Source organism: Mercenaria mercenaria, chromosome 6, assembly GCF_021730395.1.
Source record: "Mercenaria mercenaria strain notata chromosome 6, MADL_Memer_1, whole genome shotgun sequence".
NCBI classification, from domain to species: domain Eukaryota; kingdom Metazoa; phylum Mollusca; class Bivalvia; order Venerida; family Veneridae; genus Mercenaria; species Mercenaria mercenaria.
In genome coordinates this window covers 17,928,858-17,949,403 of record NC_069366.1, presented here as the reverse complement: position 1 = coordinate 17,949,403, position 20,546 = coordinate 17,928,858, and the positions used below count along the sequence as shown (strand labels likewise).

The following is a 20,546-nucleotide window of genomic DNA, read 5'->3' as shown; positions in this document are numbered from 1 at the left end:
GGGATGGGTGCGGGAGGGGTGTCCCCTCTTTTTGGGGGGTATGGGGGTCACCCCAGAAAATTTTGTGTTACTACAACTCATTTTGGTGCATTCTGGTGCATTTCAGAGTGAAAAACATAGTGGTATTTTCAGTGATTAATAAGCATCATTTACATGCACAACAAGAACAAATAAAGATATTGGGTCATAAAAAATCGTATGGAATTTATTTGCTGAATGACAATTAAAAGTTTGTCAATTTTAAGTTGCTAAAAATGTTCATTTACTATTTATTGTATATAAAACACAATTTTAGCACTGCACACAGATCTATTTGTTTAAAGTTTATGTCTTCTATTCCTGTGGAGTTTATTTGCTGAAAACTTATCCATTTTAAGTTTTGAAAATGTCCACTGTTTGTTGTACATAAAACAACACAATCTGAGACTGTCATCCAGGGAAACGCTGGTTTCCATTTTGTATTAATGCCCGATTTCCTTTGGCCATTCGGCGTGGCTGGGAGGGATTCTGAAATTGTGACCGTGGCCGAGTGGTTAAGGTCGCTGACTTCAAATCACTTGCCCCTCGTTGATGTGGGTTTGAGCCTCACTCAGGGCGTTGAATTCTTCATGTGAGGAAGCCATCCAGCTGGCTTACGGAAGGTCGGTGGTTCTACCCAAGTGTCCGTTCGTGATGAAATAATGCACGGAGGGTATTTCAAACTTTTCTCTACAAGTTCTTTTTTGAAAATGACGACAGAAAACATTAATTCTTGCATTGTCTTTTCGAAATTCCGCCTGAGAAAACGCTTTTCATACATGTGAAAAACATTAATATTACGGCGATAATTGTTCAAAAGCATTTTACCGTGTTGCACAATTTTTGACTTAATTCCTTCCATTGTCTTTCCTTGATTGCGAAAAATATTCAGATGATTGTTGAATCATCTGTCATTATATCTAATGACATGTATAATCTTAAAACTTGCGAAAACAGTCACTTTCATGTACATATCACAAGATACCGCCTGTCAAAGGATTTAAAGGCGGAGCTATGATGAATACATCACACGTTCCACATAGGAAGCTGTCATTGGTTTATCGGTTATCTTAACTGGCATCGCTTTACCTAAACTATCGGGTAAGCACGTGGAAGCTTTTCGAATACACTATCGGATTAATCGGGATGTTTATTGGGATGATTTTATGACATGTCGCTATGGCAATTAAGGGATGATGGGGGAAATAAGGGATGTCGTATATACAACTCAAAAGTCTGAAGGCATGTCGCACGCGACAGGCGATAATAGCCTGGCGAGAGCCCTGATATTTTTATATGATTTTAATAGCTTTTTCTTTATTTGGCTACAGCTAATTATTGGCCAGGGCGGGCCCTGTGAACCTTCCATGACGATTCAACGCGGCAATTTTTAAATCGCATTTTAACTATTCATAATTTTAACATGTCCAAAACGTTGTGGAATGATACTAATTTCACTTGGGTATTGATTACATTTTACTCGGACTTTATCATAGACTCCCTGTGTAAAATCTCAAAATTTTAACAAAAATAAAGGTATTAAATCGATATGATATTTTGATGAAACTTCAAAGTTTTGTTGTTTGTAGCATTATCTGGAGCATATGCAGTGAAAAATCTTAATTTGATTTCTACGATAGTGTGATATTAATTGCTTAAGTCACTATATGTTCATTGTAAATATACTTCGTTTATACCCAAGTGGAAACTGGCAGGTACTCGAAAATGCAGCTCTCTGATTGGTCAGTTAGAACCCCTAATGTACTGTGATGTCATGATAAAGTTATGAATTAAAAACCAAAAATATTAGTGGAATTTTAAGATACTTGGAAAGAATATATCCATTATTTCCTTCCATTCAATTGATGTTTATGTGAATAAACAGCAAACACGAGTTTGTCACTGTTTTAAACAACGCACCCTAAAGTTTACACACATTTTACATGGCTCCGATTCGTGTCACGTGATCGATAACGACCAACCGCACTGTCAGCTGTACTGAGTCACAGAGTGTTATGGCGGACATGTAAATACAGCGAGGTAGCCAAATTTATGAAACATTCGTGTTACGATTGCCCAAATTTCAGCGAATTCTGTAGGAAATCTGTCTGTTCGATAGTATAATCATGTACATATTTAATTAATTCAGCGTTTTAGCTTTAAAATAATACCAAAAACATTAAAATCGATCGTAATTTAGACCGTCGCAACTTTATTTTAAAATCACAGGTCGTCTAATTTAAGCAGGCGTCGCACTGTTGTAAGCCGCCGCCATTTTGAAAATTTTCAATCGGCGTGAAAAAAGTAGATAAACTTCACGAATGTAGACTTAAACCTCTTTCAGCATATTATCTTATGCATCAGTCATATGTTATTTCTTGATTTTATTATAAATTTACTTCGAAATTTATTTCAAATACGGCTGATTTCAATAAATAAATTGCCCACGGACGTTCTGAACTCTCGTACAAAATATTGTAAAAAGATCGCCAATATCTACAAGATTGGTACTGTTTTCCAAAAGATTAATAAATAATCAATTAAATGTATAAATCTGAACAAGCTGATGCAAGAATCTGGCATTATTAAAGCTAGAGAATCGAAACATGTATGAAAATTTTCACGGCGTTACGATCGTGCACCTGATAAATTTATGAGTTTCGGATAGGTAAATTTCAGATATGAATTTAAGGTAGACTTTTTCAATTAAGGAAATTTGTACTTTATTTAGAATTCATGATAATAATAATGCAATATTCAATTTCCTTTTGTTATGTCAAATAGTTATAAACATCATGTTCTATGAAATGTAGGGCTGTCATCGATAGAAACGATATCGATGTATCAACGATATTTTTTTGTCGATCGATTATCGATTCCCATTTTCAAAAATCGATATTTTACAGAGAGAAAAAACTATCCAGATAAACACTCAGACCCTCAAAAACAATTAAGCTTACAAAGTTGTAAATTTAGATAAATGCAAAAGAGAAGTGAAGGCAAAACAAAAATGAAATATTTTATTAATTTTTATTTGTTTCTTTTATTTTCATAAATACAAATACAACACAATCAAACAGTAATATGAAAAGTAGGCAATAAAACTAAAAATAGCATTTACAGGAAGGTATATAGTATGCATATGAACAAATAGGATGTTAATCTAACTTAATAATCGATATATCGATGTATCATCGATATTTGTCTTCTGATATATATCGGTATCGTCGATATGCCTAAGTCCCAATCAATGACAGCCCTAATGAAATGCTAAATTTATTAAAAGAAAATAATGGCACTGAACTATTTACAGAATTTAGAAAAAAATGTCATCTCAGCCATTTTTAGCAAACTTTCTAAATTTACTCTAATTCTTATATTTTCTAGACAACATTTTAGAAGTTTTCATCACTTTTGTACAATGGAGAAAAAAATGTTTTTACTTTTTCATTCAAACTTAATTAATGTATGCATTCATACAAAAATAGTGTTTTTTTTTGGCAGATGTGTGAACTTTTATTTTGTTTTTATCTATACCTACTGATGCTGAAGAAATTCACAAAAAGGATTACATAAATGAAAAGAGCAGGAAAAATTACAGTAGCACCAAATTTGAAAAAAAAAAACGACTAAAAAACGTACGTAAAAAATATTGAAATAATTATCAAAATTGGTTCCGTCGTCTCGCGACAGCTTATATAGGATTTATAGGAGGAAAACTTCTTAAAATTGGCTGAAAATTACGACGCTTAAAATGCTGTAACTTTTGATCTAGAAACGATATTTTGATAATTCAAACTGTTCTGAAGACGTTTCTTCATGCATGCTCTTTAATTTGGTGAAATAAGAAGTTTCAAAAATTGGTTTGGGGTTGCTATTTTTACGTACTGACGAAATGCTTTATCAAACGTCCAATCAGAATGATCAAAAGTTTTTGCGGTATGGATTAAAAAACAGGAACACTTCAACAACAATTCAGTTCTGTTCTTTTTAATATGAATATAATTTCACAGATTTGTAAATGCACTATATACATGTACTTTTTGGGGTTGTGAGAAATACAATTTATAATAGTCAGTTCATGCTACAAAAGTGTGGGAGAAAAAACATTGAACATATCTGAAACCACAAGGGTTAACATGTAGCTATTCCTGATGGCCTGATTTATTATACAGGTACTGTAGTTCATGAGATGATTTCTTTACAGAAATATATAATACTAAATTTACAAGTTCCAAACATTTATATTTCTATGTTATATCCAAAGTGATAAATCTCTTCCAGAAAAAACTGCTTTGCAACAGTTCTTGAATAAATGTCTGGGAAGGGAATTGAACCTTTTTATAGGATTTCTGTTTTATTCTGCTAACACCCCTGAAACTACAATGAATCATGCTCTTTTTAATCATCTTTTATACTATAGTAACACTTGAATACAATCAACATATGAAAAAAGTTTAAGAGAGAATATTAACAAGAATCTTCAAGTAATTCTCACATGGTCTGATGCCCAACTAAAAAAAAAAAAGTTTGCCTACCTACCTACCCTATTTTTTTCAGAGCCGTTAGCGGAAACAAGTAATTATTTTTTTTTGGCCTTAAGTATATTGCCTTATCGTGTTTTTACCTAAATCTATTTTCACCACAGAAAAGGTCTTTACTGGTTTTGACGTAAAGAGAGGGATTCTGTCCTATCACGAAAATATCTCAGAATCAGTTCTGACGTCAGATTATTTGGACTACCTCTATCTCTACGACAAATACAGGTTTCCTTTGACTACCACAAGTACTCCTTCTTTCCTCACAGCATTGTACTTTGGAACAAACCCCCAAGTCACATTGCCACCCTGCCCGATCTTGATCAGTTCAAGCGGGCAGTTGTAAAAATGCAGTATTAATCTGGCTTCCGGTGTTTTTACTTTTTATCCTTTCACTTTTTTCTCACTATTAACATTTTAATCATGACTAGAACACTTTTCCAGTCTCACTTTTCCTGACATGTTCTCACTGTCGGGTTTTATCTCTCTCTCACCTATTTACTAATAATCCTACGTGCACTTATTTCCTGCCTTTACCACTCGCGAGAGGGGTTGGCAGTATTCAGAGATAGATTCTGTGAAATCATTAATATTCGTGGGGGACTAATTTTCATGGATTTTGTGGTTGACTCAATCCACGAAATTTAATCCCAACAAACAAGTAAAATTCCCATTCATTTTATGTTCAAAAGTTGAAATCCACGAATTCATATCTCCACGAAATTTCCGTTTTGACCAAAACCACGAAATTTCATGCCCACGAAATTTAATGATTTTACAGTAGTTTATATGGACTGAGACTTAGACGCTTTCCTACAGTGGTGATGGCCCTGAGTTTGATTCCTGGCTAGTACCATTGCGGTGTGTCCTTGGGCAAGACACTTTATCATGATTGCCTCAGTCGACCCAGCTGTTATTGGGTACCGGCAAATTGCTGGGGGTAAGGTATAATTGGTTTTTAACTGTTCTTAAAACAGGGTTGCTCAAAAGCTCTACAGAGCTTATGTTCATTGTTTCATAAAGCAAAAGTAAATGTAATTTATTAAAAAAGTTAATAAATGGCTTCTGAAATTTAACTCTGAAAAACGTTGTACCTTACACTTTTGAAAATGGAAATGTCTAGGGTCCGATAACTGGACCTCTACCTCTAGACCCAGAGTCTAGAGATCGGGTAATCAGTATACTTGTACTGTTACTGTGATACCATTGTGTAACGCTACTGTGTTACCAGTGTATATGATATTTGCTGGGGAAAAACTCTGATTAGTTGTCATAAAGTTATTACATAGTTTTTGTGTAAATATTTTTCTTGTAAAAGCTTTCACTTGGTTGGAGACATATTGAATATGTAATTTTATGGCAATTTTCGATAGTCACTGTTAGTTTCTTTAGCAGTAAAACAAATTCAGAAATTTTTGAACACAATTTAAGTTTAGAATACTAAAGCATACGTTTATTATTCTAATCATTCAGTCCAAAGGTAACATGAAACTGATAAAATATTCCATTACTAAGCACAAATGGCTAATTATGTCTCCCACCACACAGTGGTGTGGGCAGGGTTGGCATGGTACTTTACCGGTGCGGTAATCACCGGTGGTAATTCCCGTACCGGGAAATACTCCTAAAAATTGCAGAAGTGGGAAATACTGGGAAATACTCAAATTTTCAGCAAAAAACAGTTTATTTTGACAAAAAAATGCAAAATATCTGTTAAATAACTAGCATTTGCATGCACACATACACTATGGCAAAAATCATATTATATTCCATTGTCAGACCCCTGGTGACCATGAAAGTTCCTTCATCACCAGTCCAATTCCTCTTTGGACCTTAACATGCGGAAGCAAAACACCAGTTTTGCTGCTTTTTTCACTCCAAGTCTATTTCTAAGTTTTGTTTGAATGACAGCAAAATTAGAAAACACTCTCTCAATGCCACCAGAGCTAGCTGGCATAACCAGAAGTTTTTTTGCTAGTTCACAAAGTTCCAGACACACAGTTTGCTTTGTGTTTTGAAGCATCATCAGATTCTATGATATCATAAAAATTCCACACAGGATCTTTGGGCTTCATATTAATGCTAACTGTCACAGGATGAAAAGCGGAATGAAGTACTTTTGAAAAATAAAAAGCAATTACATGTATTTTGAGAAAGTGAATAAATGCTCAGAGGTTTGACTGATGAATTTCTTTCACTGTTTTGTGAAATCACAATGGTGGGAATTATTTTACAGCAAAATATTGTTACTTTATTTGCAACAAACATGTGCAATAGGATAGTTAAATATGGTGCTTGGGGCTATATTGTATATTCTGTATCATTATAGAATCTGTCAATAATCCACCAATTAGCAGTAACACCTCCCCTGTATTTTGGAGTGTATAATTGGACTATTTGAAAGGAGTGTAATCTTGTCTAAGGTTAGTATGATAAAATTTTTGGGTCAAATTTACAACGAATGTAAGGCCTGAAGAGTATTCCCAAGTATTTCCCGGGAATTACCAGTATTTCCCGGCGTCCCGGGAAATACAAGTATTTCCCGTCTTTTTGCCAACCCTGGGTGTGGGAGACATATTGATTTACTCCAGTCTGTGTGTATGTGTCTGTGTGTGTGTGTCTGTCACAAAACTTGTCCGCACTCTTTAAGTCGAACATTTCTCATCCGATTCTCACCAAACTTAAACAAAATGTGTTTGACCATAAGACCTCGGCCAAGTTCGATAACTAGCCAAATCGGTCCAGGCGTCTTAGAGTTATGGCCCTTGAATTACCAAAAATCGGTCTTTTTACTCTTGTCTGCACTTTAATTCGAATATTTCTCATCCAGTCTTCACCAAACTTAAACAAAATGTGTTTGACCATGACACCTCGGCCAAGTTCGATAACTAGCTAAATCGGTCTAGGCATTTTGGAGTTACGGCCCTTGAATTATCGAAAAATTGGCCTTTTTACTCATGTCCGCACTCTTAGTCAAACATTTCTCATCCGATCTTCACGAAACTTGAACAAAATGTGTTTGACCATGAGACCTCGTGCAAGTTCAATAACTAGCCAAATCGGTTTAGGCATTTTGGAGTTACGGCCCTTGAATTATCGAAAAATCGGCCTTGTACTCTTGTCCGCACTCTAAGTCGAACATTTCTCATCCAATCTTCACCAAACTTAAACAAAATGTGTTTGACCATGAGACCTCGGCCAAGTTCGATAACTAGCCAAATTGGTCCAGGCATTTTAGAGTTATGGCCCTTGAATTACCGAAAAAATCCGTCTGTTTACTCTTGTCCGCTTTCTAAGTCAAAAATTTCTCATCCGATCTTCACCAAACTTGAACAAAATGTGTTTGGCCATAAGACCTTACCCAGGTTCGATAACTAGCCAAATCCGCCCAGGCACTTTTGATTTATGGCCCTTCAGAATAACTGATTGGATCCACTCATCCAGACCATCTAATTGGATCCACTCGTCTAAAACATCTAGAGAAACTAACATTTTTCATAGGGGCAGTTGTGGGAGACATGCGCTTTTCTCAAAAGCATCTCTAGTTATATTAATGTAATACTATCAAATTCGTGATCATGTTTTTCTCGGTATTAAAGGATTATAAATACTTCAGAATCTGTTTCCCATCATTTGCAGTGTATTTTAAACCACGAAAAAATACAAGTCAGAGCAAAATTTTGAAATCATCACCTGTTTTGGTTTCCTCTCTGCCAATACCACTTTATGTATTTCAGTTTAATTTCACTATATCTCTGTTATTACAGATGGGATTTGATTCAAACGTAAAACAATTGTGGACATTATCACACACTTCATATGACACAAGGGTCATAACTCTGTCACCAATATTTCATTAATTATGCCCCCTTTTTACATAAAAATTCAGATTAAAGTTTTGATGCACATTCACTCTATATCTGTTATTACCAAACGGATTTAAAATAATTTTACCACATCATCACCCACATTATATGACACAATGGCCATAACTCTGGCACTAATATTTGATGAATTATGTCCCCTTTCTACTTAGAATTTCAAGTTAATGTTGTTGCAGTTTCACTTTATCTATGTAATTACTTAATGAATTTGATTCAAACTTAAAATAGTTCTTCCACATCATCCTCCTATCATATGACACAAGGCCCGTTACTCTGGCACAACTATTTAGTGATATAGTGACTCGTGTCCCCTTAAAAAGACTTTTTATTTCAAGGAATTTCAGTTTAATTTTGATGCTTTTACGCTATATCTCTTTTGTTACTGAATCAGAATGGATTTTATTCAAACTTAAAACGGTTGTTCCACATGGCCCCCCACATCATATGACTCAATGTTCATGATGCTGGCACCAAAATGCTATGAGTTATGCCCCCTTTTTACTGGAATTTCAGGTTCAAAGTCTGCTCTATCTCATGTGTTTGATTCAAACTTCAAATAGTTGTTTCACATTATTAGCCACATGATATGACATTGGTGCATTACTTTTTCAGAAATTTTCCATGAATTCTGTCCCTTTCATACTTACTTGATAATTTGATACACTTCTCTATCTCTGTTATTACTAAATACTTTTGACACAGACTTAAGCTATTGTCCAATATCTTCATCCACATTGGAGTAATTAAACATTCCAGTGACAGCTCCAGCTTCTCAGATTTGCCCAGTTTCACTAACCAGCATTGAAATAGTCGAGCATGCTGTCTCCCGTGACAGTTCTTGTTATTGCTAGACTTTATGAATTATATATGGAGAGTTATCCTACTTGACCTGGTGTCCGCCTTCACTTTGATGTCCACACCTTGGTTAAAGTTTTGACACACTTTTTCTGTTATTACTGAATGGTTTTGATCCAAACTTAAAATAGGTGTTCTGCAATCATCATCACCCACATCATATGACACAAGGGCCATAATTTTGGCACCAATAATTTCATGAATTGTGTCCACCTTGTATGCCCCCACCCTTGAATCAGGTATATAGTAATTGCAGTGTCTATCTATCTGTCTGTTGGTCTGGTAGTTTGTTCATCCGGATTTTGTGTCCTGGGTCTGCAACATTTAGGGATTTAAATATTACTTGGCACAAATGCTCCCCATAATGAGAGGACAAGTCATATGCAAGCCCAGACCCCTGGCTAAAAGGTCAAGGTCACACTCAGGGGTCTAAGTTCATCAGGGCTTTTTTCCTGTCAGGTCTTTGAAGCATTGTACCATCCATCAAGGGATTTTATTATCACGTGGCACAAATGTTTCCCATAATGAGGTGATGTGACATACGCAACACCAAGAACCTAACTCAAAGGTCAAGGTCGCTTTTGGAGGTCATAGGTCAGTAGTATTTCTTGAAAGGATTCTATAAATACCATTTACACTGAAGTCTTCAAATTACTCTTGGCGATGCATTAAGCATAGGTTATAGATAATTTATTGACCTTCAAAATTCTTTGGGGTTCTGATTGTTTGATTTGTTTAAAAGAATGCTGAAATCGTCAGAACTCTTTACTGATGGAGATAAAGCATGTTACTTTCCAAAAGCATATGAAAAAGTGTTAAGCACTTTCACATTTTCCTAATTTAACTATAAATATCATATGATACATATAGAATATCCATAATTTTAACCAAAACATAACCCTGAAATCTTTTGTAATATTTTTAGGGAAAATTTGTGTATTGTGGATATTAATAATTTAACTGCAGATGTATTGATACAAAATTTTCAGTTTTGCTGAACACCTATGTTACTATTGTAGTGGTAGAGAGCTTAAAAATATTTTTTCTTTTCACAGAGTGGATAAAGATAGAAGTGGACAGATAACTGCAACAGAATTAGGGCAAGCTTTGAGTAATGGTATGTTCCAAAACTGACTACAGGACTGGGTCCTGATTTCAGGCTTTTATTTGCCAGAATTTCCTTAAATAACCCTATTGAAAAAGAACATTTCACTGATTTTCAGGCTTTAGAAAGTAGACTTTTAGTTGGAATTCCAGGGCTGTTACAAGTTGCATTAAGGCTTACTGGTAACAATCTCCTGTGAACTTACAGTGAATATAATAAGACTTAATCACTTTTAACCCTTAGCCTGCTAAATTTCTAAAATGGACTGTTCCGTCATTCAGTTTGGGCAGTACCATTTATTATTTGAAGGGGTGTTCACTGAAAATTTACTAACTGAATAGCGAACAGCGCAGACCATGATCAGCCTGCACGGATGTGCAGGCTGATCTTGGTCTGCACTGGTCGCAAAGGCAAAACCAATCGCCGCCAGCAGGCTAAGGGTTAATAAACAATAAACAAGTAGCTGTGAAAATAGGCTTATTTGTAGACCATTGTATGTTGTAGTAGATATATGTTGTTGACAGTTGAAAGTAAAACTATTGTAATTTATGTGAGCAAAGGATGTAATTAATGGAAACATCAGATATTTGATCGTATTGGATATATTACCTTATGACAAGGTATTAGGATTCTGAATTCTGTACTGTCTAGGGCATTTTTTCCACAGTCTTAGAATAGTTTCAATTGAAACCTATTTCAAGTTTACAATTTTACTTCAGGAACATGGACACCATTCAATCCAGAAACTGTCAGATTGATGATAGGTAAGTAACAGCAGTTGCATCATCCCTGTCTATTAACCTTTAGCCTGCTAAATTTCTAAAATGGACTTGTCCATCATTCAATTTGGGCAGTACCATTTATTATTCGAAGGGGTGTTCACTGAAATTCACTGACTGAATAGCGAACAGTGCAGACCATGATCAGACTGCACGGATGTGCAGGCTGATCTTGGTCTGCACTGGTCGCAAAGGCAGAATCACTTGCCGCCAGCTGGCTTAAGGTTAAATTAGCTTGGAGCCTCTATGGCTGAGTGGTTAAGGTTATTGACTTTAAGTCATTTGCCCCTCACTATAGCGGGGTCGAAATCTTGTTTGGGGTATAGAATTCTTCACGTGAGGAAGCCATTCAGCTGCCATAGTGATACAGAAGGTGAGTGGTTCTGCCCAGGTGCCTGCCATGATGAAATAATGCCTGAAGGGGTACCTATGGTCTTCAGCCAACATCAGAACTAAAAAAGTGGCCATAGGACTGTAACCCCTCCCACCCACCTATCAGTTGCTTCATAGTTTTCTTTAAAAAACATGCTGGTAAATTTTGTTGAAACAGAAAACCAATTCCCATGCAAATGAATCTTAACTTTGAACATGACAAAATGTATACGTGTAACTAAACACAAATGGACATAAATTGTTTTATGTTTCCTTGAAAGTTTGACTACACATAACATGTTTAGATATATATATCTTTTAGGTCAGATAATTTACCATATTTAGAGCCGCACCATGAGAAAACCAACATAGTGCATTTGAGACCAGCATGGATCCAGACCATCATGCGCTTCCGCGCAGTCTGGTCAGGATCCATGCTGTTCACTTTCAAAGCCTATCGCAATTAGAGAAACTGTTAGTGAACAGCATGGATCCTGACCAGGCCCCGTGTTCACAAAACATTTTTCGGTCTCAGCTGAGTTTGAGTTTGAAATTTTAGTATCAATTTTACTAAAACTTCAAGGTTAAATTCCAACTGAGACTGACCATCAATACTGAATAGCCATTTGAAAATAGTTATTAACTTAAAATTTAGCTTTAAACATGCTATTTAGATGTAAATGACAAATAAGGTTTCATTATCAAACTCAGTTGAGACTGAAAATGTTTTGTGAACACGGGGCCAGACTGTGCGGATGTGCAGGCTGGCCTGGATCCATGCTGGTCGCAAATGCACTATGTTGGTTTTCTCATGGTGCGGCTCAATTAAATTGATGTATGTCATGGTTGCAGGTATGTTTGACAGAGATAATTCCGGCACCATAAACTTCCAGGAATTTTCATCACTATGGAAATATGTGACAGATTGGCAGAACTGTTTCCGTAGTTACGATAGAGATAACTCTGGTGCCATTGATAGAAATGAACTGAAAACAGCTTTAACAAGTTTTGGTAGGTTTTTACTAATGTTACTAAATAATACAACATGTATTTATTGTGAAAAACTGCTTACTTTCAATCTTTTTGTTTTTCATTAGAATTGTGTTTGATCTATTTGTTGTGTGCTTTGTTTAAATGTTTGTTGTGATCTCTAAGTGACAATGACAGTGAAAATCGGTAAACCACTATTCTTGGATTACACTAAAAACCAGTTATCTTCAAGTAATTTGACATGTTCTGATGTAACTAAAAGTCACGTATTGAGCTAGCCAGGAGTCACAGATCAGAAATGTGTGACAGCCTGACATAGTTGGTGAAATTTTATCTGGCCTGGTAAAGGACGACATTTTACAATAAACAAAGACAAAATCTATTTTTCAATGTTGTAAAGATTGGCCGTCTTTTGTGAACACTGCAGATGTCTTGACTTTTACCACAAAATTGAATACTCATAATCGTATCTGTTTTTAGTGCCAAACTGTTTTTTTAGCTCACCTGTCAAGTAGTGACAGGGTGAGCTTTTGTGATCGTCCGTCCGTCTGTTCACAATTTCTTGTGAACACGATAGAGGCCACATTTTGTAACAGATTTTAATCAAACTTGCACACAACTTGTATTGGCATAATATCTCGGTTCCTTTCGAAAACTGGCCAGATCTCATTATGGGTTCCAGAGTAGTAGCCCCTTAAAGGGCCAAAATTTGCTATTTTTGGCTTGTGAACACAATAGAGACCACATTTTGCAGTTGATTTTAATAAAACTTGCACACAACTTGTATTGACATAATACCTCGGTTCCTTTCGAAAACTGGCCAGATACCATCATGGGTTCCAGAGTTATAACCCCTTAAAGGGCCAAAAATTGCTATTTTGGCTTTTGCAGCCATATAGAGATTTCATTTATGGTTTGATTTGATACAAACTTGCAAAATATCTTTAACAACAATAGATCTTGGATTCCATGATGACTCCAGCAGATCCAATCATAGGTTCTGGAGTTACGGCCCCTGATTGACCTCTGAAAGAGCCAAAGTTTGTTCATTTTACCTTGTGAACACGATAGAAGTGACATTTTACATTTGACTTTAACCACACTTACACACAACTTAAGTCATAATGTTATTTCGGTTCCTTTCGAAAACCGGCTAAATTGCATCATGGATTCTAGAGTTACTGCCCCTGAAAGGGGTAAAATTTTCTATATTGGCCCTTTCAGCCATCTAGAGGTTTTATTTATGCTTTGATTTGAAACAAACTTGCACAGAATGTTTATCTTGATGATTCCTAGGCCAAGATAGAAACTGGGTCATGTGGGGTCAAAAACTAGGTCACCCTCTCAAATCAAAGGAAGTGCTTGTTAACACTCTAGAGGCCATATTTATGACCCTATCTTCATGAAACTTGGTCAGAGTGTTTATCTTGATGATTCCTATGCCAGGTTCAAAACTGGGTCATATGGGGTCAAAAACTAGGTCACCCGGTCAAATGAAAGGAAAAGCTTGTTAACACTCTTGAGGCCACATTTATGTTCCTATCTTCATGAAACTTTGTCAGAATGTTCATCTTGATGATTTCTAGGCCAAGTTCGAAACTGGGTCATGTTGGGTCAAAAATTAGGTCACCCGCTTAAATCAAAGGAAATGCTTGTTAACACTCTAGAGGCCATATCTTTGACCCTATCTTCATGAAACTTTGTCAGAATGTTTATCTTGATGATTCCTTTGCCAAGTCCGAAACTGGGTCATGTGGGGTCAAAAACTAGGTCCCCACTCAAATCAAAGGAACAACTTGTTAACACTGTAGAGACCACATTTATGACCCTGTCTTCATGAAACTTGGTCAGAATGTTTATCTTGATGATTCCAAGGCCAAGTTTAACAGGTGAGCGATATAGGGTCATCATGACCCTCTTGTTAGAAATAAGTATTGATAAAGTTTCCAATACAAAAATTGGTTATTTCAGGGTACCGTCTGTCAGACAGATTTTATTTTATATTAATTAAGAAGTTTGACCGTACTGCTAGAGGAACTGTGTCATTTGATGACTTTATACAAGTCTGTGTAGTCATGCAGGTAACAGTGTGTGCATGGAGTTACTTCCCCTTAATGTTGTCACACTAATGGTTCGTGATCAGCAAATAATATCCTGGTTGCTATCACAGAAGTGTGATTGAGGTCCAAATTAGGCAGTGTTTCAGCTTGTTTTTGCTTGCCTTCTAATTAATCACAGTCCAAATGTTTGCACTACTAATTCTGTATGTCCCTGTTAATTAAAGGCATCCGTGTTTATGAGTATTGGGTGGTTATAAAATAACATTTTATGGGAAAATAGGTTTGGTCCTGTTTTATCATACAAATGGGTTGAAAACTGGTTTTACTGAATAAAGAACACCTATATATAACCAATCAACCAACTGGCCAACCAAAGAAAATATATAAACGATAGACCTAAGTAATAAGGGAAGTTATATCTACATGACAGGAGTTTGAAGCATGATCTCAGCAATGTCACCGCGTCTACTGCTGTATTTGAAAATAATGTTTAGCATCATGCTGCATTATGGTCTATGGAGATAATTACATTTTAACATTTTCAGCGTGAAAGAGAAACTGTCACAAAAGTGAAAAGTGTGCATGTTGTTTCTTTGAAGATTATAACAGTACTTTTTTTTTTCAAGAAATTTAAGTCAACATTATATTTACATATATTAAATAAAACTGATGTGTGGGACAGACGTTAGTTACTTTCTCTTCTGATACAATGTAATATCTAAGAAAACATACATCAGAGTGAGCTCCCTTGTTCCAGTTTACACATGCTGTTGTTTATCTCAAATTTAAGTTGATATTTTGTTTGACTTGTTGATTTAAGAATAATCTTTATGAAAATTTGACAGATTGAGATTTTAAACAAAGATGCTTTAAGTTACAGTGGATACTGATGACTAGGTGAAGAAGTGACCGAGACTTATTTGCTGATGCACCATTGGCATTAACTAACTAACCCATTAATACAGACTTAAAAGTTATAAAGGCATGATGTTGCATGGTCTATACTTTCCCGTACTTTCAGGGTACCGACTCTCGGACAGGTTTTATGACGTGTTGGTGAAGAAGTTCGATAGGTCGGGTAGAGGTCAAGTAGCATTTGATGACTTTATTCAATGCGCAGTTTGCATGCAGGTAACTTGTACATTTTAACACTTGAATTTTCAGGATACAAGCTTTCAGACAAATTTTACGATATATTGGTAAGGAAATTTGACAGAACAGCAAAAGGGCAGATATCGTTTGACGATTTTATCCAATGTTCTTGTGTTATGCAGGTATGTTGCCATTCTGTCTTTTTATATCAGGAAGATTTGTATTATTTGCAAGAAGGGAATGAAAACCTGATTAGGGAGATCTTTCTATGTGCATGTGTGTCTGAAAGTTTCTGGAATGTATTTGATGTCTTACGAAATACTGTGTCTGACCATTACAAACTCTTAAAATTCTAGTGAGTCACTGCTTTTTTAGTGTCTTAAAAGGAGTAATTAGAGATGTTTATATCCCTATTGTTAAAAAATGGGGGCATACAAGGTTATTCCTGTCCATATCTGTTGTATTTGTGCATGGTTAAAGCATTAAGAACTTCTTTGTGAGTTGTGGGATTTCGAAATAAATTGTGAAAAATTACTACTGTAGCAAAATTTGGTGTCTCATGCAAAAACCATCTTACCAGTTTAAAGATGAAGGTCAGTATTGGCTAGTGAACTGTCAGTTTATTGATGTTGATTAAAAGTGATAACAGTTTTTAATGTCATTTATAAAGGTCTTACCTGAGAAGTCTAAAGTTTTTTTGTCAGTTTCTTTTCCAGTTTTGTATGCTTTGGTCAATTTTCTAATGTAAACTAAAAGTAGTAACAGTTGTTTGTGTTCGACTAAGTGTAACATTGTGGATTTCATAATAACTTTGCACAAATAGTATCATAACAAGTCAATGTTTTGTGTGCTAAACCCAGCGCCCTAGCTAAAAGGTCATGGGCATACTTTGTAGTTTGAGATCAGTATTCATCTGTTTGAATTATAACTTATGCATTTATGACACCAAAGCAAGATTGTCTGTCATTTGAAAGACTTATATCTCTAGCTCACCATGGATCAGAGATTTTACCATGAAATACTGTTGCTCAGCCAGATGCACTTGGAAAGCATTTAACTGTATTGTATATATCAAACCTATATTCAAGGCATTACATTTTACACATTTTCATTGATTTTACTTTGTAAAAAAAGTAGACATATGGTGAGGTATTTTTACGGACAAAGTGATAAATGCAGTAGTTTCGATAATTTGATTTATTTCATTTTCATCACCCGTAAAACTAACTAACAGGTATCATGTTACATGTTAACTAACTTTATGTGCTCTAATGGTGTAACATGAGGTTATTAACTGCCTATGCTGTAATGATCTAACACGAGGTTATTAACTGTCTTTCCTTTGGGGTAACATGATATCAGTTGACTGTCTTTGCTCTAGTGTTAACACTAGGTTACTGTCAGTGCTCTAATGATGTGACATGAGGTTATTAACTGTTTATGTTCTAATGGAGTGACATGATGTTATTATCTATAGGTGTGCTCTAATGTAACCGCCTCGATAGCCTAGTGGTTGAGCGTCCACTTCGAGTGCGGGAGGTCGTGGGTTCGATCCTCAGCCGCATCATACCAAAGATGTGAAAAATGGTACTGGTAGCTCCCTTGCTTGGCGCACAGCATTAAAAGGGAAACTGGCCTCTTCTCTCATACCCTTGTGGTGATTGATTCCATCAGGAATGAGGTGTCGAGAGTGATTAATATTAGTTGTAGAACTTGTTTCACAATCGGCCTGAAATAAATTAGTATAAACTAAATGTTGTGACATGAAGTGTTCCTGGTCTTATTCTCTACAAAGCATGACTCATGCTTGATTTCAAAAGTGATGTATGTTTTTGCATAAAATGTTCTGTATGTGCATGAATTCTCTCACATGCCTTGGCTGACAGAAATTGGAGTTTGATTGCATCAGTGATTTCTTGAAACACAGTGCTGCAGATAAGCTTTTGGTGCAAATGGGTATTTACCCATCACTTTTTGTCTGAATTGGGTATTCGAAATTTGAATTGGGTAAAAATAATATCATTACCCAGCCTTTTTCAGAAGTAATTGGGTATTTGTTAAAACCAATTGGGTATTTTACCAATCTCGCACTAACAATTGAGAATTTTTTTGCTTACATGGTATATATCATTGAACAGGATTAACTATATACTTAAGTAGCTAAGTACCCTAATGGTGCCCTTCAATGTTAAATGCAAAAATGTATTTAAAATTGTAATGAATGTTCCATACTGTTGTTTTCTTATTCGCTTTTAATGAAGTCGGAAATTAGTTCATCCACAATATCCCGAATGATGTGGTCACCACAATATGCATTCTCCCAAAAGATATCATCCAGTATTGGGGACACTACATCGTCACAAACAGATAACTGTCATTCTTGAACAGTAAAATATCCCACTAATTAGTTTGTGCTGCAACAATGTTTATTCTTCAACTCTTTTACATTTTATCGGCGTAAAATTGTTTACAAAGTATCCAAATAACACCAATCAGCCGACTGAATGGTCCTGTGATTTTTCCGATAAATTGCAACCTGTTCTGCGTAAATGTATAACCAGTCAGTCAAATCTAGCGTTAAAGTCTCATACCCGTTCTAGTAATAAGGAAAATGCGATACGCAAGCGATATTTTACGAATTGGGTATTAGGAATTTTACTTGCGTTTCATTACGCATACTATGAATTCAGTTGGGTTTTCTGCAATTTTAATTGTGTAAATACGCAAGTACGCAGCTTATCTGGAGCTCTGAAACACAAATGTCACATTGCCTTTGACTTTGTGTTAGGTTTAACCCTCGATTTATTATGCCTTTGCGACCAGTGTGTACTATTTCACACAATTCACATGAATGTGCAGGCTGATCATGATCTGCACTGTTCGCCATTCAGTCAGTATCTTTTTGGTAAACACCCCTTTTAACAGTTAATGGTACTGTCCAAATTGAAAGATGGACAAGTTCATTATAGAAATTTAGCAGGATAAGGGTTAAAGCTGTTTAAGAATAGTCAACTTTACCTGACTATTTGCAAAAAAGACCAAGTCATGCATATCGAGGGCTTACAGCGAAACTGGTCTATCTGCTTCTATTTCTATATACAGATAGACCAGTTTCGCTCTAAGCCCTCGATATATGATATAACAGGTTATAACCTTCACTGATATTGTAATATTGAACTTTACTTAAGAAATAACATACCCCAAACTGGTATTTGTTGTTGAATAAATTCATTGTTTTGAGTTCAGATGCAGAGGAATTATATTATGAGGGTGAAGCCTGCGTGATATAATAATATGTATCTGAATAACAAACAGTGATTTTATTCAAGAGCAAGTCAGTGTTTGAGATATACTGTTTGATTCTAACATGATAACAAGAATTATTATTTACATCTTTCACCACTTAACAAATATTTTCCTGTTTTGTGTGGTTTTATTTTGAAACGTGTCACAATGATGTTGTGTAGTATGTTGTAATAATTGTGACATACTAACAGTGATTTTGTTTCGTAATACACAGTTTTGGTCTTCTTTGTTAAATAGGAAAATAAATCAAGTCATGTTAGAGTTAACATTAGCAGTTCCAAAGCTTTTGCATAAAACTTTGTGTAACAAATACTCACTGTACAAACAAGTTGTTGATAATTGTTTAATTTAATCTAAGCACTCACTTTGATTTGTCACAAAAGTAAATTGTACACAATGTAAGGTATTGTGTAAAAAAAGTTCATGTGAATTGTGTGAAATAGTACATAATGTCAGACATTTTTTGAAATAGTACATGATGTCAGACATTTGGTGAAATAGTACACAATTCCAGACATTGTTTGAAATAGAGCATGATATCAAATATTTGGTTAAATAGTACACAGTGTCAGACTTTGGGTGAAATAGTACACAATGATTGTCAAATATTGTGTGAAATAGTACACAATGTCAGACATTGTGTGAAATAGGTCATGATGCCAGACATAGTATATAATAATCATATGGCAGCTTGTGTGACATTGATATTGTCAACCCAAGGGCAGAATGTCACCCGAGGGGAAAGCCAAGTGGTGACATTCTGTTTTGAGGGTTGACATTATCATTGTCACACACGCTGCCATATGATATTTGTTTAATTATACCAAACAAAATTAAGTACATAAAAAGTTAAAAAATGTTTTTAATTTAACAGTTTCATCTTTCGTCTGAATCGCCTGTGTACACATTGAATAGTGACATCACTACAATATGTGAACAAGGGAGGCAATCATTTCATGATTTGGCTAAAAAATTGAAGGAGTTATTTGCCCTTCTATGACATTCAAAATATCAGCGCGGTCACATGACCTAGCTGGCAGTCACTTTCGCTTGGTCACGTGTCAACAAGGTTGAGAGTGTTTTTGATAGTAAAAATACCTCTTTCTCGGTAATAGGATTTTATCATTGTAGACAAAGTGAGGTATAATGATGTGAAATAGTTCATGATGCCTGGCATTGTGTGAAGTAGTTCATGATGTCAGACACTGTGTGAATTTGTACATGATGTCAGACATTGTATGAAACAGTGCTTGATGTCAGACTGTGTGAAATGAGCCGTGCCACGAGAAAACCAACATAGTGGGTATGCGACCAGCATGGATCCAGACCAGCCTGCGCATCCTCGCAGTCTGGTCAGGCTCCATGCTGTTCGCTTTTAAAGCCTATTGGAATTGGAGAAACTATTAGCGAACAGCATGGATCCTGACCAGGCTGCGCAGATGCGCAGGCTGGTCTGGATCCATGCTGGTCACATACCCACTATGTTGGTTTTCCCAGGGCACGGCTCAAATAGTATACATTGCCACGTTCTGTTCATAAAACTTTAG

General features: G+C 35.7%; 1 protein-coding gene across 3 annotated transcripts in view; it reads left to right on the top strand.

Moving 5' to 3' along the window:
- The window catches only part of LOC123549523 (programmed cell death protein 6-like), a 32,846-nt gene that overhangs the window by 5,110 nt on the left and 7,190 nt on the right, over positions 1-20,546 (top strand). The window contains exons 2-5 of one of the 3 annotated variants that reach the window (XM_045337681.2): positions 10,351-10,412; positions 11,120-11,164; positions 12,404-12,562; positions 14,513-14,622. In XM_045337681.2, coding sequence (XP_045193616.1) covers positions 10,351-10,412; positions 11,120-11,164; positions 12,404-12,562; positions 14,513-14,622 — 376 coding nt within the window. Of the gene's footprint in view, positions 1-10,350; positions 10,413-11,119; positions 11,165-12,403; positions 12,563-14,512; positions 14,623-15,622; positions 15,733-15,765; positions 15,876-20,546 lie in introns of all 3 variants that reach the window. The other 2 variants (XM_045337680.2, XM_045337679.2) reach the window with 2 other exon arrangements.